This window comes from Callithrix jacchus, chromosome 1 (assembly GCF_049354715.1).
Source record: "Callithrix jacchus isolate 240 chromosome 1, calJac240_pri, whole genome shotgun sequence".
In the NCBI taxonomy this organism is placed as follows: Eukaryota; Metazoa; Chordata; class Mammalia; order Primates; family Cebidae; genus Callithrix; species Callithrix jacchus.
Window position 1 is genome coordinate 36,663,141 of NC_133502.1, and position 24,904 is coordinate 36,688,044.

Genomic DNA, 24,904 nt, shown 5'->3' on the forward strand with positions numbered 1-24,904 from the left:
ACTTTGAAAATCAAAGCCTTTTGGTCTCTAATGGAATGTTTATAAAAATACTCCATTTTGAAATTTGCTCAGGAAAAGGAAGTATGGTAAATGATATTAGAAATCCCTCCGGCTTGCCTTGGCATTGCTTCATTTAATATTATATACTCGAAATATCTGGAAGAGTATGAATATGAAAGTATTAAAACCCAAAGATAAATAAGCCCTTACCCATATCCTTGTCTTCTATGGAACTGTAGCATCAGATACTTATCCCTTATTGTTATTTCTGTATAATAAGATAAATTGCCCTTTGCCAATTTTAATATAGTTATCTTGGATAAACTAAAAGTCTCCTAACACCTATGTCAAAAGTTTCATCTATTTGCAGTCTTACTAAGGTGAAGTTTTTTGGGGTGGAGCAGTATAGAATGCCAAGCCTGTAGAAAAAAGGCTATACTGTATATATGTCAGTCTCTGTTGCTTTCTTGGGTGTCAGTGAAAAAAAGAACTAGTCAAATGCAGTAAACTAAACATGTTTAGTTTAGTAATACAGTGACTGTCATAATACTTAACATGTAAAAGAAGGCTAAGGACCTTTAGCTTATCCTGTGGTATTAACCCTGTCTTAATGTAAGGGTAAGAGAATGACTTTTATTCAGTAAATATACAGCAGACAAGTGCTGTATACCATCAGTTGTTCTAGGAATCTAGCAGTGAATATAAGATAGTCAGACTCCCTGCTCTCCTTGAGCTTCTATTCTAATGTGGGAGAAAGAAAGCAAACAAATTACATGAATTGATTAATTGATTAGTTGCATAGCTTTTTGTATATATTTCTGTCAGTCTGCCCACCAGCACAGGTCCCTTATTACCCTGGGAGAAGGGTCTGATCACTGAAAGTATTATAGATTTATTGAGTATTGAAATGAAACTTACAGAAATTGGGGGCAGTGGCTTTTAGAAAACAGCCTAACTCCATCAGTGACTGCTCCTTGCTTGTTCCTCTCATCTGTGATCTGCTGCTGGCCTTTGTTATTTCTCTCTGAAATAACACAAACATTATGTTTATGGCTCTCACTGACTTCAAACCATATGTTACATCTTTTAAAAACATGATTTCTAAAAAAACAATACAGAGGCAAATACAGTGTCTTAAGATGATATTGTATTTGAAATTCCAAGCTAAAGCCCTGGAACAAGAAGCTGCTAATATTTTGGGAAGCATTCTTTATTTTTTGTTAGTTTTTCTGTGTATAGGCCTCTGAGTTCCCAAAGATGTCCTTTGGTAGCAACTGACTTACTATTTAGTAGCATGATTTGATTTTAAGTCATTTGATTCGTTTTTATCTGAGGAGATACCTTTATTATAAAAATTTTGCTTGAAAAAATTATCTTGGTGAGCAAATGTAATAAGGCTGTCACTTTTGCTTATTTGCATTAAATAAACATGCTACACACTTTTTCCATTTAACGGTTGTTTGATTATGACAGAGTAGTTACAATCAAGAACTCACAAACATTTTAACTTAGTGTACTGAAAGGTCTTTGTCCGCTTTTGAAAAATTCTCTTAAGGAACTACAACTCTGTGAAGTACTACATTTATAAGCCAAAGCATTTTTAACAAAGAAGAAAAACTCCCATCTTTCATTTAACCAAATATAAAGTAAACTTCTTTAAAACAGGAGGCTTGTTATTATAGATGGTTTTGTTTTTGTTATACCTGTGGTTTTTGCTTTGTTTTTTTAGAAGTTGAAGGGAGTGTACTTTCTCCAGGGGTTCAGTTAATTGCAGTGAGTAGATCAATATTCAGCAATCATGTCTTTTAAAGCTCTTTCTAATCTTGAGATTTTATGATTCTATATTTGTCTTTGCCTCTGCCTTTTCCTTCAGTGACAAGAGTGCAGAGATTATGTAGGGGTTGGGATGGGGAGTGAATTAGGCTAGTGGTTTGGGAGGTGATGGGCATTAAGTGGGAGTCTAAAACGTTGTGGTTGATTCTAAGGGGCAATTGCTATTCGCTTCTGCTTTTTTGGTAGTTTTTTTTTTTAATACTACATTATGTTCTTAATTGTAATTATTTTTTAAATTAGGGGAAAAAAGAGAAGAAAAAGATAAAAATCATCTTCTCATATCTTCCTCCAAGCAGACAATCCCTTAATTCTTAGAAATGGGACAATACATAAATCATCAAAAAGATGTAAGAATAGGCTTTTGAAAATAATTTTGAAGGAGATAAGGTATTTTTCATGGGATTATAACAAGGCTTATGTTATTTATTGGCTTATAAGAAGTTTCCTGAAAGATAGATTTTTTTTTAGTGATGTGATTGAATTTAAAGTAGATGTTTTATGTCCCTTGGAGCTGGACAGTGTTTTTATCTTTGTGTTTCCAGCCCCCAAAATACCACCTAACCTACAATAGGTATTCAAAAATTGTTTCCTGAGCTTAACCCAGCACACATTCCTGATGGAAATAAAAGCAAGATAATCCCAGGTAAAAGGAGTCGTTTTTTATGAATAAAGGAATTATTTTTCAGTCACTCTCCAACATGTTCTCTTTCAGAAAATGTACAATTTTTTTTTTGCATAGTATATTGGAATCATAAGCACTGACTTTGTATTTCAAAGTTGAAAGAAATGAGATTGATGTCCCACACAGTTGTAAAATGCCAAAAATAAGTAGTGCTGACATGAATTAAAGGCCAGTGCTCTGAAAGGCCACAGAAAAGCTTCAGATCAAGGGTGGCTATAATTGAAAGGACCCAAATAAGTATTTAAAACCACCCCTCCTGGGACTGCTAAGATTTCTGAATTTCAAATTGGCATTTTATGTTTGACAAGGTGACATTGTATAAGAAATGTATTGTAAAACACTGCTGTATGATAGGAAAATGATTGAATGTAAATATTTCAAGATGTAGACCACTGTTCAAATGTTATCATAAATCTTTGCCATTGTTTTAGGGGGTAACTCTTCATGCATATATGAGCTGAATTGATAGAGCCAGTCTTTGAGGGGAAATCATCAGTGCGTTTCTGCCTCTCTGCTACCACTAGTCTGATTCAACCACAAAAATATCCCATTAGGTTTTGCTGTTACTGTCGTATGTTTATTATTATGTAAGTGGGAAAACCTTTTTTTGAAAATACACATCTGGCATTTGCCCTGCTCATTAAGTGGTCTGAAATGTCACTGTTGTGTGAAATTAGAATAGCCTGGGACAGTTTTCACTCTCAAACCTTGAAAAGAAAAAAAAAAGCTTGACGTATAGGATTAACTCTCTTTTCATTCTGTATAGATTTGGAAGGTTTGCAGTTGCTGCTCTTCAGTCCAAAGTAGAACAGTATGAGCGTGAAACCAATCGCCTCAAGAAAGCCCTGGAACGAAGTGATAAGTATATAGAGGAACTAGAATCTCAAGTTGCACGGCTAAAAAATTCAAGTGAAGAGAAGGAAGCTATGAATTCCATTTGCCAGAGAGCACTTTCTGCAGATGGCAAGGGGAGCAAAGGCAGTGAGGAGGATGTGGCATCAAAGAATCAGGGAGATAGTGCCAGAAAGCAGCCCAGCTCATCCACCTCCAGTTCTCACCTACCAAAGCCTTCCAGCAGCAGACTCTGTGACAGTTCTGCGAGGCAGGAAAATACCAGCAAAGCAGAACTTAACTGTTCTAAGAACAAAGACCTATACCAAAAACAGGTAGAAATAATGTTAGATGTGACCGATACAAGTATGGATACTTATTTGGAAAGAGAATGGGGGAATAAACCAAGCGACTGTGTACCCTACAAAGGTGAAGAACTTTATGATCTTCCAGCTCCTTGTACTCCTTTGTCCCTTAGTTGCCTTCATCTCAGTACTCCAGAAAGTAGAGAGAGCTCTGTGGTCCAAGTAGGAGGTTCCAAAAAGCACTCAAACCATCTGAGAAAATTGGTATTTGATGACTTTTGTGATTCTTCCAGTGTTTCTAATAAAGATTCTTCAGAAGATGATATAAGTAGAAGTGAAAATGAAAAGAAATCAGAATGTTTTACTTCCCCAAAGACAGGATTTTGGGACTGTTGTTCTACAAGCTTTGCTCAAAGCTTAGATTTTGAAAGTTCAGAGGGGAACACAATAGCAAATTCTGTTGGAGAAATATCTTCAAAATTGAGTGAGAAATCAGGCTCATGTATATCTAAGAGGTTGAATTCTATTCGCTCTTTTGAAATGAACCGAACAAGAACATCCAGTGAGGCATCGATGGATGCTGCTTACCTTGACAAAATCTCTGAGTTGGATTCAATGATGTCAGAGTCAGACAATAGCAAGAGCCCTTGTAATAACGGTTTTAAGTCACTAGATTTGGATGGGTTATCAAAGTCATCTCAAGGCAGTGAATTTCTTGAGGAACCCGATAAGTTGGAAGAAAAAACTAAGCTAAACCTTTCCAAAGGTTCTCTAACTAATGATCAGTTAGAAAATGGAAACGAATGGAAACCCACTTCTTTTTTTCTCCTTTCTCCATCTGACCAAGAAATGAATGATGATTTTTCACTCCATTCTGGTTCTAGTCCAGGAACTAATGAACTCAAACCCCCAAGCTGTTTGTTTCAGACAGAGTTTTCCCAAGGCATTTTATTAAGCAGTTCACATCGACTATTTGAAGATCAAAGGTTTGGGTCATCTTTATTTAAGATGTCCTCAGAGATGCACAGTCTTCATAACCACCTTCAGTCTCCTTGGTCTACTTCCTTTGTGCCTGAAAAGAGGAATAAAAATGTGAATCAATCAACAAAAAGAAAAATCCAGAGCAGCCTTTCCAATGCCAGCCCATCAAAAGCAACTAAAAGTTGACTCATTAGAAAGGTGTCATTTGTAGTTCTGTCCTGAGAGAAAAGTTGTTAAAATTACTTTTTATCCTTGTAAAAGTTCTATACAAATTTGAATTAATAATCTTTAGTCAAGTATCAAGTCAGGTGGATTAGCCTGTACGCAGAATGCTTTTCATTTTGAAAAGACTTTGGTCTTTTCATTTTTTATTTGGGGATCTTTGTGACCAGGGAAGTTAGAAAGGTGGTTGTTTTTGTGTTTTGTTTTTTTCTTTTTCTTCTGAATTTGATATGTATCTCAGTTGGGTGTACATTAAAAAAAATGTTTTTTTTTTTTAACTGTTATTTAACTGTTTGATACAGTGGACTGTTGATAAACACCACTTGTCTTCAGAACTTAGATTTCTTAAATAAAACTTTTAGTGTTGTCTATACACTGCTCAATAAGAAACTTGAGTTTCTTTAAAACTTTTCCTAGGGTGGAAATTATTTTACCTGTCCCTTTTTATTTATGTTTAGTGATGGCCTAATTTCTTTGCAGGGCCATGACAAAGAAATAGCACTCTAACGTTAGTCTACTATCAATTTGCTTTTTCTTAGGTTTTATGTATATGTTTGCATTTTTTAGCATTGTGTTTTGTCCAGTTTGTGAAGATGTTCTGCTAGTATGAAAGAATACATTTTCTATATGAAAACATTTGTTTTATGTTAGCTTATGTTTTCTCGTGTGTGTGTGTGTGTGTGTGTGTGTGTGTGTGTGTGTAAAATCAGAAATTGAGCATCCTTTGGAAAGAAGGCCTGAAGCACTTGGGTTTACAGGAACGTAAAACATAGCTTCATTGCTCCAGATGTACAGGTTTGAAAGAGCTCATCGCCAAGTTCTTGATCCACTTGCATTCCAGGGGAGTTTTCTTTTGAGTAATATGTTTCTTGTTTGCATGTTACTGTTCCTTGTGGAAACTGTATGCATGGTAGCATTTTTGCTATGTTTTCCATATTTAAGAAAATGAGGTTTCAGTTTGGCTAATAGAATATTTTTTATGTAGGACAAAACTTTTTTCTGTGAAGAGCGTTGGGATGAGAATAGGTAAGAAGTAAGCACAATTTTTAATTTAGGCTCTGAAACAGTGTATTGTTCTAAACATATTTGGTATGCCTATATAGGCCTTTAAAAATGGGTTTATATGCTGTTTAATGTGCACTGAACATTTTACATTAATATTATACTGTTTTACCTTAATACTGCATGCTTTTCTATGTGAATTGAATAAAGGATGTCATAAGCACTGTATTCCTTGATGTTGATGATGATTCTTTGTCTTGTATCTTGAATTAGCCTACAAAGACTCGGAAAAACTACCCTTTTAAAACTGATGTTATACTGCAGACGTTGACACACTGTGATCCATGGACCAAATCTGGCCTGCAGCTGTTTCTCAGGCTGGAGTTCAGTGGTGCAGTTATGGCCCACTGCAGTTATGGCCCAGGTGGGCTGGGCTCAAGCCATTCTTCCCACTTACCCTGCCAAAGATCTGGGACTACAGGCATGCACCACCATGTCAAACTAATTTTTTAGTTTTTGCAGAGGTACCGTCTCACTATGTTGCCCAGGCTGGTCCTGAACTCCTGGGCCCAAGTGATCTTCCTGTCTCAGCCTCCAGAAGTGCTGAACCACACCTGGCCAATTATATAAAATTAAATGTTATGCATTTTAATCTCTTTAAAAATATCTTTTGTAAGTCCTGTGAGCAAAAAATGGTATTTACATTTGTAGATTGTTCTTAAAAATCCATAGATTTTTGCATAACACAGGAAAATGAAAGTCACATTTCAGTGCTTCTAAATAAAGTCTTATTGGAACACAGTTAAACTCATTTGTTTACTTATTATCTGCAACACCTGAAATATTTACTATCTGCTCTTTTACAGAAGTATTTGCTGACCCTTTTTTTAATAGACTGAGGATTCAATGAAACCATAAATGTATAAAAAATCATTTGTGATTTGGAGAATCATGCCCTTCACTTACAGAAGTAATCGCCAGAAAGACCTAATTTAAAGCAGAGTTTTGCTTTATGATACATATATTCCAATAATTATTCATTATTTTATTTTTCTGATACGTTAAAGCTAATGGATGCATTCAGAGCCATTGGCACTTTAAATGTCTTTGATAATATGACTACACATTAGAAACTCAAATGTTGAAATTAAGATTTTTCTGTCACAGGTTAAATTTAGTCGTGTTATGGTCTAAATCTATATGTTCCTCCAAATTCATATGTTGTAACACCCAAGCTAATAACACTAAGAAGTGGGGCGTTTGGTAGGTGATTAGGTCATGAAAGCTTTGCTTTCTAAATGGGATTAATGTCCTTATAAAAAAGACCTGGGGGCCATGTATGATGACTCACACCTGTAATTCCAGTACTTTGGGAGGCCGAGATGGGCGGATCATGAAGTCAGCAGATCGAGACCATCCTGGCTAATACGGTGAAACCCGTTTCTATTAAAAATACAAAAAAATTTACTGGGCATGGTGGTGGGTGCCTGTAGTCCCAGCTACTGGGGAGGCTGAAGCAGGAGAATCGCTTGAACCTGGGAGGCAGAAGTTGTGGTTAGCCGAGATTGTACCACTGCACTCCAGCCTGGGCAACAAAGTGAGACTCTGTCTCAAAAAAAATAAAAATAAAAATAAAAAAAGCATGGGGTAGTTTTCCTGCTTCTATGGAAGGAGGACTCAGCTAGAAGGTACCATCTTTAAAGCAGATAGACCTCACCAGAATCTGCTAGTGCCTTGATCCTGGACCTCTCAGAACTGTGAGAAATATAACTGTATTGTTTAAAAATTACTCAGTCTAAAGCATTTTGTTATAGCAGCATAAATGGATGAAGACAAGGGGTATTTAGTCCAAATACACACTGACATTGTGACATGGATATCTGGAGTGTGTAACCTGATTTACTAATGACTAACCTGGGTGAGAGCATCTATGTTGGACCAAGGTATTTCCCCACTGCTTATATTCAGAAACATCTCCCCATTCTCCCTAAAATAGTATTGCATACATTAGTTATACGTGTGTTCTTTATTTAAAGGGACGTTAATCTTTGTACGATTTGATTTTAATCACACGTTCTCATTTGTACTCTACCACTTTACCATGTGACGTCATAGTAAATGTGGTGGTTTCATAGATGTTTAAATATATCTATTAGGTATGCACACTCCAAGCAAAAAAAAAAAAAAATCCCTATCTTGTACTGAAATTAAGTATCTTGCTAAACTAAGCTCTATTTCATCTAATCCCTACTTAAAACTTTGCAAGCCAAACATTATTGTCCTCAGTTTATAGAAGAGCAAATCTAGGAAGAGCGATCACACCACTGGAATGGGTGGAATCATATCTTGGAGCTGGGTCTGTGGCTCTAGAGCTGCCCTTCCTCTCCCTTGTGTTATAAAGAATTCACATTTGTAGACCAAAGGATGAACAAATTTGAAATTGGCCACAAATTATTTTTAATATTTTGGAAGTATTAGCTGTTAATTTTTTATTTTTACATTTGAGAGAGGGTCTTGGTCTTGCTTAGGCTGGAGTGTAGGGTGCGAACACGGCTCACTGGAGCTTGACCTCTTGGGCTCAGCATTTTTTTTTTTTTACAGTAGCATTTAGTTCCTGAGTCTGACTACTAAACAGAAACTCAATGATGGGAGCTGTGTGTGCCACATTGACTCTGACATTTAGATTACGTTAACCTTCCTGTCTTGGTTAGTTTCACTAAGGCTATGATAGAAAAAGATGTACTTATGATAAGGAAGCAGACAGTTAATGTTTTTAGAAAAACATCTTTTGTCTGCTTATCTAAAATGCTTTGGCTATAGGAATGTGACAGGATGCTATCGAGTCTTTTGGGGGGAGGGTCATGGCTTAATATTCATTTCTTAATTTTTAAAATCATTCTATCCAGAAATGACGTCTTTCCTGTTTTATGGAGTCAGCTGACACAAAAAAAGAAAATGGTACAGTAAGATTTACAGTCCCTTAATTTCAAGTCTGCTTTGTTTCACAGTCATCTCTTGGACCTCTATGTTGGTTTGAAAAAAACTACTGAAAAAGAGACGAACTTGGTCTTGAATCCATTATGTTTCACGAACTTGTTGTTTCTACATGAGTGGTTTTCAGTGATTCAAAGTGAAATACACTAGATTTCCCCACCTCTTTGTACCTTTGTAGGATATTTGTAGAGAAAATCAAACAGATTAACTGTTTATGGGATGTGCTTTGTTAGATTAGAAGGTTTCCCAAAGCCTCATAAGAAGGTCTTTCATTCCTATTTGTGGGGGTCCTACAAAACAGCTTTTGTACAACACAGCTTTTGCCTATCACGATGTAACCTGATCCTTTTAAAAATACTTGGCAGAGAGAAAACCTTTTAAGCAATGATCTCAAGAGTGTGCAGTGAACATTTATTGCCTAATTCTCGGAACCCCACTCAGCTGGGAAGCATCTGTGAAGATGCAGATTTCTTTACAGAACCCACCTTGAGTGCAAGTTAGGGCAATCTTCAGTTTTATATGACTGAGGCAGTCTAGACTAATGCCTTCAGTTACAGCTCCACTTCTGAAACAAGGTGGATTCTTAAGTCTGCTGTGTCTTTTTCATTTCATTGTCATAGATTCTAAGTGCTGTGTCTTAATAAGAAGCAGACCCTCTCTAATAAATGTTAGTGTTCGTCTATTGGTGTGTAGAAGTGTAGGGCTTATGCGACATTTGTAATTTGGGATATAAAGACCCATTTCCCAAAATTTCCCGAGGAATTTGACTTAGATACTTACTGAGACTTACTGGGAGGGGGGGAAGATGCAATTCTAATGCATTTTGATTCTGACATTTGTGAGTAGAAAAACACCCTTGCTGGGGATAGTGTGGAGCCGTGGGTAAGTCTGGCGTCTTCTAGAGGTGTTACTTGTACTGGATCTTGAAGGGTGAATAAGAGTTCTGCGCGAAAGAGGACAATTCTCCTGCGTGTGGGGAAGTGCTGGAGGGGACGTCCATTTAGCCGCTGTCTCTGAAGAGGTGCTGAAGAAACCATTCCTAAACTTCAGGACTCCTGTTTGAAAGAAGGTTTCCCGGATTGCTTCAGCCTGGGTTTATAGGTTTGTCTTTGCTCCGCCTCCTCTCGGAGTCCCCTGAGGTTCTTGGGCTTGCCCCAGCCTCCTGAGCCGACGGCCTGCTGGCGAGACAGAGGCTCCCTGGGCGCTGGAAGGCTTAGACGTTGGTGGGCTGGCCCATCATCTGTCCATTAAGAGGAGACCCGTCCTTTTGAGGGCAGGAAGAGGCGACCTCGCCTAACCCACCCGGTAGTCTTTGTGCTCGGAGTGGGGAGGTGGAGTCCGGCCTGCCAGCCTCGGATCTGAGCCCTCTTCTCTCCCCGGGATTCCAGCGAACTTGGCCTTTTCGGATTCTCGCCTCCGGTGCCCGCTCTTCCCTTCCCCTCCAGCCCCCACCGGACCCCCACTCCCCAGTCTTCGGAGGACAGACGCGCCCTCGCCCTTCCAGCCCGAGTTTTCCGCGTTCTCCAGGGCCCTCCCGGCTGGTCCGGCCCTAGCCCCACCCGAACGGCCCGCTCGCTCTGCGGTTCCCTTTCATTTTATTACTACTTGTGAAACCTGGCGATTAAGACGCGAAACCAACAAAGAATTTTCTTTCCACCTTAACCTTGCACACAATCCTTTAACAAATTAATTAATCCTAATGAATTAACACTTCATTTATTTAAACGCGCTATAGTCCATGAATTAAATTTTCATGCAGTGATTAAAGGCTGTTAAAATATGCATGATTTCGTTAAAATTTTATAATAAATCAGGGCAATGTGTTACATGACAAGGCAACTATTTCCCAGTCCCTCGCAAGGGGCTTTGATTTGTGCGGGCGGCGGGAAGGAGGGGCGGCTGGCGGCGGCGCCAGCGAGCGTTGGAGCCGGGCAACGGGACCCAGCTCCGCACTCTCGGGTTTGGACTCGCGTCCCCGCGGTTTCCTCTACGGCTTCCAGACCCTTTGGGGAATTCTGCTCCTGGAGGCACAGCGGAGCCTGCGGAGAGCGACTGGCACCAGCTTCCCGGTCCTCCGAGCCGCGCTTGTGGGGGCGGCGGGAGGGGGGAGTCTGCTGCCCATTGAGCTCTCTCCACCCGGGGCTTGCGTGGGTTCTGGTGGCAGCAGCTGGCAGGCGGCTATCCGTGGAGCGGGAAGGCGACAGAACTTCCTATGTCCTTGCGTGGGGTCATGGGCAGATGTGTCTGTTGTGGAGTTTCGTTTGTTTGTTGTTCTAACCCAGGACCTGGAAGCCCCTTCTCTGAGCAGCGCCTCCTTCCAGCTTTGAATGGGCCAGGGCCAAGGCGGGGCAGGGACGCCTCTTCTCCTCCTGGGACCTAAATCACAGGGGTGCGTGGCCATGTTCAGACATCAGACATTGTTCACTTGGGCTGCGAAGCTGGTTCTGGCAACTAGCAGGCAGGGGAGGCCCAGCTCCTGTTGGGACAGAGACGTGGTAGTCATGTGTTACCCGTAGGACTTTCACAAGGTAGGTGGGTTTCATGTCCACGGAGAGATTAGGGTGGAGATATATACATAAGTCTGTATCTAGAGATGTAACGCCAAGAGTGACAATGGTCAGCACTGAACTTTCCTGGGACACATCATCTGGGTCGCTAGGTCAATGAGGACAGACATCTCAGGGTGGGGTGGTTAACGTTCAGGAAACTGTCCCTAAGGGAAGCTGCATTTAAATTAGCCAGAAGAAAGCAAACAGTTTATTTCCCACTGGTTTCCTTGAGAATCTTCTCTGCCAGTCCCAGCTGGAGCCCAGTCTGAATGCCCAGCTGGGAGCTTTGGAAACAGAGATGACGACGGTCCCCGGTACAGCCAACCACCCCCGGCCTCGGGGACCTGGGGAGGCTAGTGGCCGAGGGAGCTCCGCGGCAGTGCCGAGTAGAAAGGGAGGACGACGGCCTCCGGGAAATCTCCGAACCTAAGCGACCCGGAGCGTGGCCGGGGGAACTCCGACCTCAGCGTTGGGCTGGGTCCCGCTGGCCTCGGAGAGCAGGGCCACTGCCTGGGGACGGGAGGAAGTCCGATGGCCCTCAGTGAGGCCGGCGAGAAGCCCAGTAGACATCGCCCGGGAGGTACGGGACCAAGATGCCCGAGTAGCAATACGAGACTGGGATCAAAGCAGCTCCAGCAAGAACCTGGGAAAGCGGCCCAGAAGGGAAGGAAAAGTTCCACCGTCCCTTCTCCATTCCTTCCTCCTTTCCACCCTTCAGTGTTAAAGCCAAGGGCACCGGGACAGCCCAAGAGAAGCCCCGGTTTCGAGACCAGGAGCCCTTATCCTGAGCCTGTTCCCCAGGGTCTGCCCCTTCACCGGTGCTTAAAACAACTTAAGAGGCTTCTAAAGCCGGCCGACCCTGGGCCCTGGGGGCTTCTCCTGCATGCACGGCGCTAGTTGTGCGGTGAAAAGTGCCTCCTTTCAGACTAGGCAGCTGCCTACACCAATGAGGAGCCCCGAATCTGCGAGGAACCCAACTCAGGCTTCCGCCACAGGACCCGAGGTGGCCGGGCCTGCAGGTGGGGCCAGAACCCCGGGTTCCAGAAGGAACGAGGGGCCCGATGCAGCCCTCCACTGTGTACCCACAGCCTCCACGCACCTCTGTCGACATCCCTCAGGGCTGATCCTGAGTCCCTAAGCCCCGACAGACAACTCGGGTTCAACCCTCGCAAGTGAGGAAGTGGGGGCGAGTAGTGGCTGTGGAGTCATATACTAACTTTCTCCGCACCCGGTTGGAAGGAGGAAGTCAGCGCCCAGGTGGGCAGCAGCTGTCAGGCGCGCTCTCCCGAACTGGAGGGTGGCAGAGTGGCGGAACCCGTCAAAGGTGAGGAGTGTTCACCACAGACACTGCGGATTCTCGCACAAAACCTCTCCCGCCAGTCCTCACGCCAACCAAGGAAGGTCTGGTCCTTAGCTCCGGAAAAGGGCGCTGCCAAAGGAAATGAGAAGTGAGGCCTGCCAAAGGAGGAGGAGAAAATTAATTAATGAGGGAAAGAAATGTGTCTCTGATCCAGATGATAGACTCCCTGTCCCTGGGGGCTGAAACTCCTTGGAAATCAATAGCTGTGCATTCATTATCCCTCTCTTGATAAAATGCAAATCTATGAGATGAGGAGGAGGAGGAGGGGATCTGTGTTGGTCATTAAATAAGAAGGAAAAAAAAAATGCCCAGGAATCTCTGCCAAGACTCAGACCCCATGTGGGTATCATTAGCACAGGCAGGGGCCAACTAGTTACAGCAGTTGCCAAACCAGGAAAACAAAACAGTGACATATGGGTGAGCTGAGCCCAAGCCTGCCACCCTTTCCTTTTACCCATCAGGAGGAAAGTAGGGAGAGGCTTGATACGGTCCAGGGAACTGCCTGCAGATGTGCCAGCACACCCCATTCTTTAGCCTGGGGCTGAAGAGCAACAGGGAGGAGGTTTGATAACTGTCCTAACATCACCCACCCCATATTTCTGTACAAGTCCCTCTCATCACACCTGTTATACCTGTGCCATAGATGCCTTTTATCCGTGGCTGCCCCCCACACATACACTGTCACCTCCTGCAGGGTAGATACTCATATTGTATACCTCATTTTATCTCCAGTGTCTTGTACTGGGCCAGACTACTGCTCAGCAAGCATTTGAGGGAAGAAGATAGGGTAGCAAGTTAATGAGGGAGGAGTGAAATAATTGGCTCCTGAAAAAGATCAGGCTGAAATCAAAGTGTACATCTCTGCCTAGGGAAAACACACCCCTCCTTTTAAAGGAGAATTTAGACCACCCCCCGGGGATCTTCCTGCCATCTCCAACCAGCCCTGGTTGGTTGAACAACCCCTGGGCCACCACCTCTGCCCCACACCACCCCAAACTGGCCTCTTCCACCTACACACATGTGTTGTTTGGTGGGGCACTTTTCCTGTGTGACAAACTCTGTGCTAAGTGCCATAGTGAAAATGTATGTGTCCGAGATGGGCTTCCCATCCATGGTGGGAGGGGACGGGAGGACTGATTGTACCCACAGCCCTCATATTTCTGGTCCCATCAAAATGCCCAATATCTTGAGCAAAGATCTGGCCACACCCCAAGGTGGGGTATTCCTGTTGCAGGAGAGGTAAACAGGGAAGGGAATCTTCCTGGGACTAACTCCTAATTTTAGGCTAAGCTGACATCTCTCTGCTGGGTTTATTGGAAGCCTCCCAGGGTTGGAGGGTGAACGAAGGTGACTTGTGGGTACTCTGGAGCTCACCTGATGCTCAGAGGTCCCACCCGGCCACAAACCTGTACTGTGTGCCTTTCTGCCAGCCCTGAACCCTTCAGGGTCACTAAAGATCAATGCTTTTTTAGGAGGGAGGAGCAGGCTTCAGGCTCTCACTCTCTTTGGGGGTCTTTCCTTTCCCCTCAAGGGAGAGTGCAGGGAGCGGCCACCGGGGGTGTCAGGAAGGGTTAGGTTAAGCCCGGTGTGATGACTACTGTAGGACTCACTCTTTCCCTCTAGCGACGTCCTGCTCACGGTCCACTCCCTGTTGAGATAAAGTTGCATTTAGCGCTCCCAGAGGACCGCATAATGGATGGAGCCGGCTCCTTCTCTCACCAGCAAGTGAACATCCTTCTCACTTCCCTCTGGAGCTAGAACGAAGGGAGGGGGTGGGGAAAAGATGAAAAGAAAGAAAGAAAAAGCCATGGTGACGCCTGTGGGCTCTTCTTGGAATCTCAGTAGGTGAGTGCGTATGCTATATACACATGCGTTTGTGCAGAGGAAAGATAAAATCCACAGGAACGCAAATTTAGGTTTATAGAAATGAGATCTGCTATTTGGTGGAAACACAGACCTCCTTGGTGTGAGAGAGACCAGAAAGATTTTTATCTGATCTCTGTTTTCCAAAAGCAGCCCCTTGTTGCTTTCCAGCTCTCTTGCTGCAGATGTGATGACATCTGGGCGGTTAGGTTATCACCGCGAGCAAACGCTGCATCGTTGGGGACTTCGGCACCTGAACTGTGGCTCCCCTGGGAGGCTCTTGATCCGCCTGCCACATTAGGGACATATAACAGGTCGGCTAATTGATTTGTTCTTTTTAGATCTTAATTTCACAATAATTTTTAAAAAAATTTAATGTTGGACCAGAACTTGTACCCATTTTTCAAATTGGCTTGAATTAATATTCTTGAATCGAGTTTTCCTATAAGTTAACTTGATCTGTGTCCTATTGAAAAATAATATACATAAGCAAGCAGAGATAAAAGGCAAAAAGCCAAAACGATGGAAGAGAAAAGAAAGTTATCTTTTCAACATCTTAATCCCTTTTCTCTGAAGCAGTTTTCTTTTCCTGGAGTTCCCAGCATAAAGTGTGTGTGTGTGTGTGTGTGTGTGTGTGTATTCTCTGAGGGGAGAAAGGATCCCAACTACACCCTGTTAACTATTTTTTCCTTTTGATTACTAGAAGCCTCAGATCACCCGGAGCTCGTTTGAAACGTGGGTTTGTACATGGTTGAAGGAGACAAACAATAAGAGAAATGCACAATTTCATTTCAACAGCTTTTCCCTAGTAGAAAGCACACGCTCCTTGTGGCTCCTAAGTGGCTGTCACTGGCGGTGCCTGACACAGTTATATTCACAACAACAACAACAAAAAGTATGCGGAGGAAATTAAATTATATGGAAATCAATAGCGTCTGACTGCTTCAAACAAATGTCTGTCACCGCGATTATTCTCCAGGAACCTATTTATAAACCTTGAAAGAAACAGGGTCTTGCAGCAAAAGACAGCACCTTCTGCATTTCTGTGTTGTTATTTATACTGTATACAGAGGAATGCGCGGGCATAATTTAACATACAAATGCCCAGCTGTATACATTATATAACAGCTTGTTAGGCATCCTAGAGAGGAGGAGTGCCTAAGTAATGCGCATATATTCAGGGCTTGCGATCAGGAGGAAGAAAAAAAAAAAAAAACAGAGGGGCGAGTGCGCATCTCCTCTTTCTTCTTCTAAAAGGTGCCCACCCTTAGACAATAGCTGGCCCTTCTGATCTTTCCAGACCTCGGTGGGAAAGGTGAGGCGCGCAGTGCGCATGTCCAAGCAGCTACAGGTGCATCACCTGCGCTGTCCTTGCTGGTGGTCACTATAAGAGCGGCTCCCACGCGCCGGTAGCGACCGGACGAGCGCGCGCGCGCGCGCAGACGCACGGCGCCGCCGAAAGGGAGAGCGCGCGCCAGACAGACGGAGACAGCTGCTGCCTGTCAGCGCGGCGGGGCCGCGAGCTCTCGCGAGAGCTCCCTGGGACGGCCGCGAGAAGTGGGGCTCAGGTGTAAGAGGAGTGCATCCCGTCGGCGCGCGGGGCTAGATCTCTCGGAGAAGCGGGACTGCGAGGCCGGCGCGCGGCGCTCTGCGCGGTCAGAGGGAGCGCCCGGCGGCAGCAGGAGCAGCAGCAGCAGCAGCAGCAGCCCGCGGCGCGGCCGCCGCCAGCCGCAGCGACCGCCGCGGCTGCAGCCTCCGAAGGGAGGCCGGGGGAGCCGGCGTGCGCACTTTCCCGCGGACTTTCGGAGTGTTTGTGGATATACATGCCAAACCGCCACGATGATGTCCATGAACAGCAAGCAGCCTCACTTTGCCATGCATCCCACCCTCCCTGAGCACAAGTACCCGTCGCTGCACTCCAGCTCCGAGGCCATCCGGCGGGCCTGCCTGCCCACGCCGCCGGTAAGCGCCCCACGCCGCGGCCCCGGCCCGCGAGCCCGCCCCTCCCCGTCTCCCAGACGCTGCATGTCCGGGGCTGGTGTGTGCGGGTCCCGGCGCGGGGAACTGCGGGCAGGGGGTGTAGAGCAGTCCCGCGGCGAGGCACGTTTTGTCTGGCGGCGCTTACGGTCGTGTTCCTGTCAGCCTCTGCCTCCGCGTCGGGCGCCTGCGATCAGAGTGGGGAGCGCTGGGGCCAGGACTCTCGACTTCCCTCCACTTTCTCTGTTAATTTCACGCCTCGGAAAGGCGGTCTCTGTGCGTGTTCGGGTGTGTGACACGGGTCCCCAGCTGCGAGTTACATTTCCATTTCTTCTTCTTTTCCCCTCCTTTTTCGTCTCCCACGCCCGTTCCCGGAATGTGTTCCCGTGTCCCCCTTTCTCCGTACTTCTGTCCCCTCGCCATTCTCCTGTCCCTTCTCTTCTGTCCCCCGGCCTGGTTGCCACTGTGCCCTCCTCTCTGTCTTTCCCGCTCGCCACTGCCCCAACCCCGTCGTTATTTTGGTTGCTTTGTGTTTGCCCTTCGCATGTTGTGCTTTTCCGGCTTGTGTGTGTCTTGTGTTGTTTTGTTTTGCTCTTTTGGTTTTGTGGTTTTTTTTGGTTTGGTTTGTGTCGCCTGCAGCTGCAGAGCAACCTCTTCGCCAGCCTGGACGAGACACTGCTGGCGCGGGCCGAGGCGCTGGCGGCAGTGGACATCGCCGTGTCCCAGGGCAAGAGCCATCCTTTCAAGCCGGACGCCACGTACCACACGATGAACAGCGTGCCGTGCACGTCCACGTCCACCGTGCCGCTGGCGCACCACCACCACCACCACCACCACCACCAGGCGCTCGAGCCTGGCGACCTGCTGGACCACATCTCCTCGCCATCGCTAGCGCTCATGGCCGGCGCGGGCGGTGCGGGTGCGGCGGGCGGCAGCGGCGGCGCCCACGACGGCCCGGGGGGCGGTGGCGGCCCGGGCGGTGGCGGCGGCCCGGGCGGCGGTGGCCCCGGGGGCGGTGGCGGTGGCGGCGGCCCTGGGGGCGGCGGCGGTGGCCCGGGCGGCGGGCTCTTGGGCGGCTCCGCACACCCACACCCGCATATGCACGGCCTGGGCCACCTGTCGCACCCCGCGGCGGCGGCCGCCATGAACATGCCGTCTGGGCTGCCGCACCCCGGGCTGGTGGCAGCGGCTGCACACCATGGTGCGGCAGCGGCAGCAGCGGCAGCAGCGGCCGGGCAGGTGGCGGCGGCGTCGGCGGCAGCGGCTGTGGTGGGCGCGGCGGGCCTGGCGTCCATCTGCGACTCGGACACGGACCCGCGCGAGCTCGAGGCGTTCGCAGAGCGCTTCAAGCAGCGGCGCATCAAGCTGGGTGTGACGCAGGCCGACGTGGGCTCGGCGCTGGCCAACCTCAAGATCCCGGGCGTGGGCTCGCTCAGCCAGAGCACCATCTGCAGGTTCGAGTCGCTCACGCTCTCGCACAACAACATGATCGCGCTCAAGCCCATCCTGCAGGCGTGGCTCGAGGAGGCCGAGGGCGCTCAGCGTGAGAAAATGAACAAGCCTGAGCTCTTCAACGGCGGCGAGAAGAAGCGCAAGAGGACTTCCATCGCGGCGCCTGAGAAGCGCTCCCTTGAGGCCTACTTCGCAGTGCAGCCGCGGCCCTCGTCCGAGAAGATCGCTGCCATCGCAGAGAAACTGGACCTCAAAAAGAACGTGGTGCGGGTGTGGTTTTGCAACCAGAGACAGAAGCAGAAGCGGATGAAATTCTCTGCCACTTACTGAGGGGGCTGGGAGATGTCGGGCGGGGCAGAGTGGGGAGCCCAGGGGCATTTTTGGGGGGCTTTCCTCTGCCTGCCTCCCCTCGGATTTGTGTCCGTTATCCTGCCTGGGTTTGGGGAGTCCCTCCTTTCGCTCTTTCCTCTGCCCCCTCTCTGCTTTCTCTGCCCGCGGGTTCCCCCAGCCTTAAGGACTGGGGTGCTGGGTGTAGGGAATGGAATAGAGGGTGGGGGAGAAGTGGGGAGCATTAGGGAGAGAGGGGAGTGGGGGGAAGGAAAGCGGAGACCTGAGCAGGGTTTTTAAGGAGCAGGATGGTTCTGGGGTTTGGGTGGGGGGAGATGCGGGAAGGGTAGGAAAATGGACTGTTTTTGACCAGAGACACTTACCTAAATCTCCTGGGGACCAAGGAACTATGTACAAAACAAATCTACCAACCACCAAAAACTAGACAAATAAAGGCAAACTAAAACAAAACAGAACAAAAGCAAAGGAAAATGCTTTAGAAATTTAACTCCGGGGAGCCATATTGTGCAGCTTCATTTCCCCCAATGGAAGAGAAAAAAGAGCACCACCGTTATTACCACCTCCCCAACCCTACACACAAGAACTGAGTCAAAAAACGAAAACCAAACAAACCGGAAGTTGAAGTTCTGGATAGCAAAGCTAGTTATTCTCTCTGCGTGTTTAATTTTTCCTCTAAATCTCACCTCCACCCTATCCATATCCTCTGTTTCCTTCATTCCAGTTCCAATGAGATGCCAATGGCTGCTCTCGAACGCGGGGAAGTGAGTGGGAGCACAGCTGAAAAGACGGTGTCAGGGGGAGGCTGGGTGCTTGCTTAGGTGGAATCCAAGTTTTCCCGTGGCCCTGCCTAATACACTGGTGGCCTGGTCCTGGTGGGGTGGAGGTCTTTGGAAAGAGGGGCATAGTCTTTGAGCTAACTAAAAAGCAGAATTCCCGGGCTTCAAGATAACTTATTCTAGGAAAATGAAACAATTTTAACAAGTTTTTTTTCTCTCTCTCTCTTTCTTATATCGAAGATCTAATTTTAGGCAATTTCAAAATAAGTTTTTTCCCACGCATAGAACAAGTTTGGTTTTTTTTTTTCCTCTTATATCGAAGATCTAATTTTAGGCAATTTCAAAATAAGTTTTTTTCCCACGCATAGAACTTTAACTTGGCCTTTCATTTTTTTTTTTTTTTTTTTTTTTTTTTTTTTTTTTTTTTTTAAGAGAGGTTTAAACTTTTTTCCCCTCTGTGGATTCAAATAGACTGATGGGGTGAAAGTTACTAGGAGAGATACTTTCTCCTGTTTTCTCCACTGAACAAGACTCATTTTGTTCTTCTAGGTCCCCTTTTTTCCTCTCTTGGAGACCATGAAATTAATGAAATGTTGGGAAGTTCCTGCTTTCTGTTGGGGCAGGGCTTGTTTGTGAGAAAAATCACCCTAATCCCAGAAAAGAGGAAGAGAGATTTAAAGTGCCCTCACCTCCATTTGTTTCAAAGAGCTCTCTGCTTGTTGGGGGAAAACAGAACAACTGTTTCCTTTTAATTGTTCTTATTCAAGAGTCATTTATTACTGGGGATAAATGTTGGGTAGCAAGAACTTTAATTTGCACTGTCAGTCTCCCGAATAGAAAATCCTTTATAGTATTTCATAGTAATAATCAGGTACCTTACAAGCTGCTGTTGGATTTAAAAAAATAAGATACTTCAGGTGGTTAGGTAAAATGCCTGCTTTGTGTACAAGATATTCTTTGGATCTCTTGTGGAGATGGTTTGTTGCCATCCTTTAATCATAACTAAAACACTGAAAGCAGAACAAATGAGAAAAGAAAAAAACCTGCCGAGACTGAAATCATGCATGATCTGAAAGGCTTGGAAAGAAATACAATTAGGTCTCACTCTGGTTAGGCATTATTTATTTAATTATGTTGTATATCATTGTTTGCAGAGCAAACATTCTATGCATTTGAAACTGAGCACTAAACTGGGCTAGCTTTCTGGTAGACCGTTTTGTGGATAGTGCGATTTCACAGTCTACTGCCTGTTTCCACTGAAAACACATTTTTGTCATATTCTTGTATTTAAAGGAAAAGGAAAAAAGGAAGATTATTGTAAATATTTTATTTAATGCACACACTCACACAGTGGTTACAAACTGCCAGTGTTCATCCTGAAATGTCTCACAGATTGATCTACCTGTCCATGTTTGTCTGCTGAGCTTTCTCCTTAATTATGTCTTTTCTCTTTCACCTTTCCCCTCCCGTACTTCTATCAGAACCAATTCTGTGCGCCAAAATACAACAGGGGGATGTGTCCCGGTACACGTACAAATAAAACATAACTGAAAGAAGAGCAATTTTATGATTTGGGTGCATTTTTGTGTTTATACTGGGCCAGGTCCTGGTAGAGTCTTTCAACAAATGAGACAATATAGCCAAAAAACCCCAACCAAACAAACAAAAAAGAAAACACACTTGGGGGAGGGGAGGGTGTTGAAGGGGAATGAAAAGAGGGGAAAGATCGAGAATTATGTATTTTTTTGCTGATTCAGAATTCACTTTCAGATAACTCGTGAAAAGTGGTGCTCTGAATAAAATAAATTCTATATTAGTTGCCTGTGTTTATACTTTTTTTTTTTTTTTTTTTTTTTAACTGCAGAGACTCTTAAACCACAGCACTTGATCCAGAGTGGTGAAAACAAATAACCAGGCACCCAAAAAACATTTAAATTTAGGCCCAGGGACAGAGGCATTCAGAGGTTTAGATGTGATATTCTAGCCTAAAACACCTAGAAACGTGTTAACTAAATGGCTTTTCTTTGGAGGTTAATATATTTTGAAAACATCCACTGATTGTCTGGATACCTTGTCAAATGCTTCTGTTCGTTTAGAACATTTAGTGTGCCACCTACTGCTCCAGAGTGACCAGTCTCTATTTCTTGGTGACTTGAGACTAGATCAGATGCCAAATGTGCAAAGTTTCTTAAGAGCTGGGAGTGTATTATCTGAAGTCCTCTTATTTTAGCCAAATCTTTTTAATGTCACCGGCACATCTGTGAAGCAAAACACTTGATGTTCAAAAAAGAGTAGTACACTTTAAAAGCTGTGATTTTAAACAGTTGTTAATGTTTAAAAAAAAAAGCAGTAGAGGTATTTTTTTAAAAAACTCTTCCATAAAAAGTTGATTTGTTTTTGTTGTTATTGACTTAAAATATAATCAGTTTTAAATAAAATGCTTTTGTTAAAAAAAAAACAGTTATTTTATAGAAAAGTATGACTGGATTTCATTGTTGGAAAACCAGGAGTGAACATGAAAAGATTTACAAAGGGTGTTTTTGTTTTTTAAGCCTGCCTCAAGCAGAAATGTTGCAGGCAAATACATGAGTATTATATAATAAAACGATCAATGTCGGTATTAAGAATTCAAGGATTTGCTTTAAATTAAGTAAAACCTTTACCAAGTAAAAATGAGACTATTATTGTTAATAAAACAGGTCATGAAAATGAATTTTCTATTTTATGTAGTAGGAAACTGTGCAAAAGAAAAAATGCTTTGCTTTCTGGTGAGTGAATATACATTCACTACTTCTGTAGCCTGAAGAAGTAATAAGAGTGTTCTAAGGCACCTTCAACTGTCAATCCATGGGAAAAAAAAAAAAATCTAACAAAAAATGACTTCCTGAAGAAGTCAAACTATCATTGAAGAGGGTGCATCCTTTGTCAAGCAGTGATGGTTTGGCCTTTCAGAGTTTTCTGGTTCTGAAGAGCAGAAGTTCACTCTAAGCGGATTCTCCGCCAGTTTTGGGGTGGAAATGATAAAATGTGTGTCTCGGATTCTTTTAAAGAATAATCTCAAAATAAATTTGAGAGAGTGGGAAAATTGGGCTCCGTTTGAGTATCAGCTTCTCAGGAAATCCAGGCGGCGGTGGAATAGAAAAAGCAAAAGACAAGTAAGCATTAAATCCATCTGCCACATTTATACCATTCGTTTGTCTCAAATTTCCTTTTTTCCATTTCTAGCTCCAGGTCCTGTTTCTTCTGTAGGTCTAAAAAAAAAAAAAAAAAAAAAAAAATGGTGTCCTCAAGACCCATCAACTAACTTCTGAATAATTTTCGTTTAATACGTGTTCTGAAATTGCTCTCAACTTCGATTACACTTTCATAAATAAACTAGGCACCCACTGCCGTGCTTGTATTGATTTTTGCTTTCTTGTGATACTGAGACTATTTCGGTCTGGTTCCTACACGTGGCCGCGCACGTGAGAGAACCCGGCGCCCCTAGCCCGCAGGACTCAACTCAGCGAGCCCTGCCCTCCGCCCCTACCCCGCCGCCCCGGCCTCTCCTGATCACGCCTGGCACCTACTCATCTTTCACGTTGATAGGCTTTCGCAGTTTTTCGTCCGTGAAGTTGGAACTGGAGCTTCTGATCCTGGCTAAAACTAGCGTTTCCCACCCCATTCGAACGGCCTTTGTGGCCAGCGGGTGATGACAATTAATACTGGTAGAGTTCTGCCATCGCTGTTATTGCCACCTCAGCGCCAGGATGACAGCCACGCAATCCCTTCGGGCTGTTCAGAAAAGACTGCAAGCTTAACTGATTATTTTAAAAATAGCAGCCGAATTCTAATTCTCACGAGGTCCTCTTTTCCACTTGCCAGATAAGCCTTGTCGCATACATTACGCTATTTAATGTTTGATCAAACCTTCGTGCCACAGCGGCTTTGGGCGCGGGGCTGGCTCACAGAGCACCGAGTGCGCGGAGCTGCTAGAGCCAGCCTGGCGCGAGGGGAAGGCGCGCTGCCGCCCCACTCCGGTTGGCTTACCCTTTGAATAATTTATGGCCGGAGAGTTCTGGAAATTAATAAAATGAATGATAACAAGAAGCTAATTAAAAACTTTAGTAATTGTTGTCATGTCAGCTTTGTAGGAGGACCGGCAGCCCCCGATTCCCTCCCCGAAATACAGTGGATGTGCAGGGCGGGGCACGGATCCGGAGGCTGCAAACTTCGGCCGCTCAGCGCTGCTCCGACTCAGGGAGTTATTTCGGAGGCCGCCTGGCGGGGCTGCTCCCTCTCCTGCTGCAAGGTGCAGCTCGCAGGTCTCCCGGGCGTAACTTTCAGACTTCAGGGCCGGTGGGTCGGCGTGTGCAGTTTCAAACCACAGGCAGAGCTGATTCAGTTGAATTTGAATACAGGAGGGGACCCGCCCTCCCCCAACTCACGCAGGGTTCTGGTTCATCCACCCACCCACCCAGGCGTCCCAGCGCCTTCAAGAGCACAAGCTGCGGCTCCTGGGGCGGCGGCGAGGGGACTGCCGCGCATCCTGTCTGCACCCCTCCGCCGCCCGCCTGGAGAAGCAGCCGCCCACAAGCTTCCAGGTCGCAGCTCCTCTCGGACTGCAAGAGGTCGCAGCTCCGCTCGGACTGCAAGAGGTCGCAGCTCCGCTCGGAGTGCAAGACAGTACCCGGCCTGCGAGCCCTGGCCGGGATTCGGCTAGTCCCGGGAGGAACCCCAGAAGGTTAACTGCCCTAGGCCAGGACATCCGGCGCGCGTGCGCAAGGGTGGCCAGCAGGTGCGCACGTTGGGGAGAAGAGAAGGAATGGGGCGCTCCGGGAGCGCGCCGGGAGCGCGCAGAGGCCGCACATGCGCGTGTTGGCGCGCGCGCAGTCCCCTCGGAGAGTTGGGTTGAAGTTACTGGGCTCAAAATTAGGCGCTCCCGGAGAGCCTCTCCAACTCTTATTTGCCCTTGAGGACGTTCAGAGAGAAAAGGGAATGGACCAATGTCTCAAAGCGGTTTAAAAAGCCCTATCCCCGCCTAAGTCAACAATCTCCTTAAGCATCACAAAACTTTCAACAACTGCCGTACACGTTTCGAAAAGAATTCAGAGGAATAGGAGCTTGGCGTTTGCTTTGTTACTAAGGTGCATATTACCAAAACCCTGCTACAGATTTGAATTTATTAGGCAAGGATTTATACCTTTATAGGCGAAATGCAGGCTTGCTGCTAGGCTTTCGTTCAGGGGAATCCTGAATCGCAAAGTTGAAGCTGAAAATCTCGGATCGGTGAGTAGGCGGCATAGCCCTAGTTTTGAGACCAGCATCCTTCTCCCGCAAACCAAGGGCTGGGGAGAAGCGCCCGCGTCCCAGTCCCCTCCCCAAGCCTCCTCAGTGAAAGGTAGCTGCTTTCTGATTGAGGGGGAAAAAAGACGTGGAAGGAAAGTTGGCAAAAGGAGTGGTGGAGGAAGAGACTCCTCGCACTGGTTAGGTAAAAGGAATCACAAACAAAAGTTTGTTTGATAACTCTGACGCCTGGCCTCAGTACAGTAAAATATATATAAACTTTTGTAGACATAGATTAGGATAAAACAAAGTGTTGACAATTTCCAGCCGTGGAAATTCACTTACACCAGTTTCTCCCTTTCCCCGCCCCCACCAAGTGTTGACAATAAACATTTAATGAAGGCAGAGACCTGGTTGTCTCCAGACAGTGTCAGAATACTTTAAGTAGACCATTAGCACGACCT

At 45.5% G+C, this 24,904-nt stretch overlaps 2 protein-coding genes across 3 annotated transcripts in view; both read left to right on the forward strand.

Annotated features, from left to right (window-relative positions):
* OBI1 (ORC ubiquitin ligase 1) overlaps window positions 1-6,084 on the forward strand; it is a 38,814-nt gene extending 32,730 nt beyond the window's left edge. For both annotated transcript variants that reach the window (XM_035295608.3, XM_002742602.5), the window contains exon 6: window positions 3,282-6,084. In XM_035295608.3, the coding sequence (XP_035151499.1) occupies window positions 3,282-4,818 (1,537 nt within the window). In that variant the 3' untranslated portion in view covers window positions 4,819-6,084. The remainder of the gene's footprint in view (window positions 1-3,281) is intronic.
* A 10,142-nt stretch (window positions 6,085-16,226) lies between these two features.
* POU4F1 (POU class 4 homeobox 1) lies at window positions 16,227-22,396 on the forward strand. The gene is made up of 2 exons (XM_035295619.3): window positions 16,227-16,584; window positions 17,239-22,396. Exons 1-2 carry the CDS (start codon window positions 16,462-16,464, stop codon window positions 18,379-18,381), a joined length of 1,266 nt encoding a protein of 421 aa, XP_035151510.1. The 5' UTR covers window positions 16,227-16,461; the 3' UTR covers window positions 18,382-22,396.
* The last annotated feature ends 2,508 nt before the right edge of the window (window positions 22,397-24,904 follow it).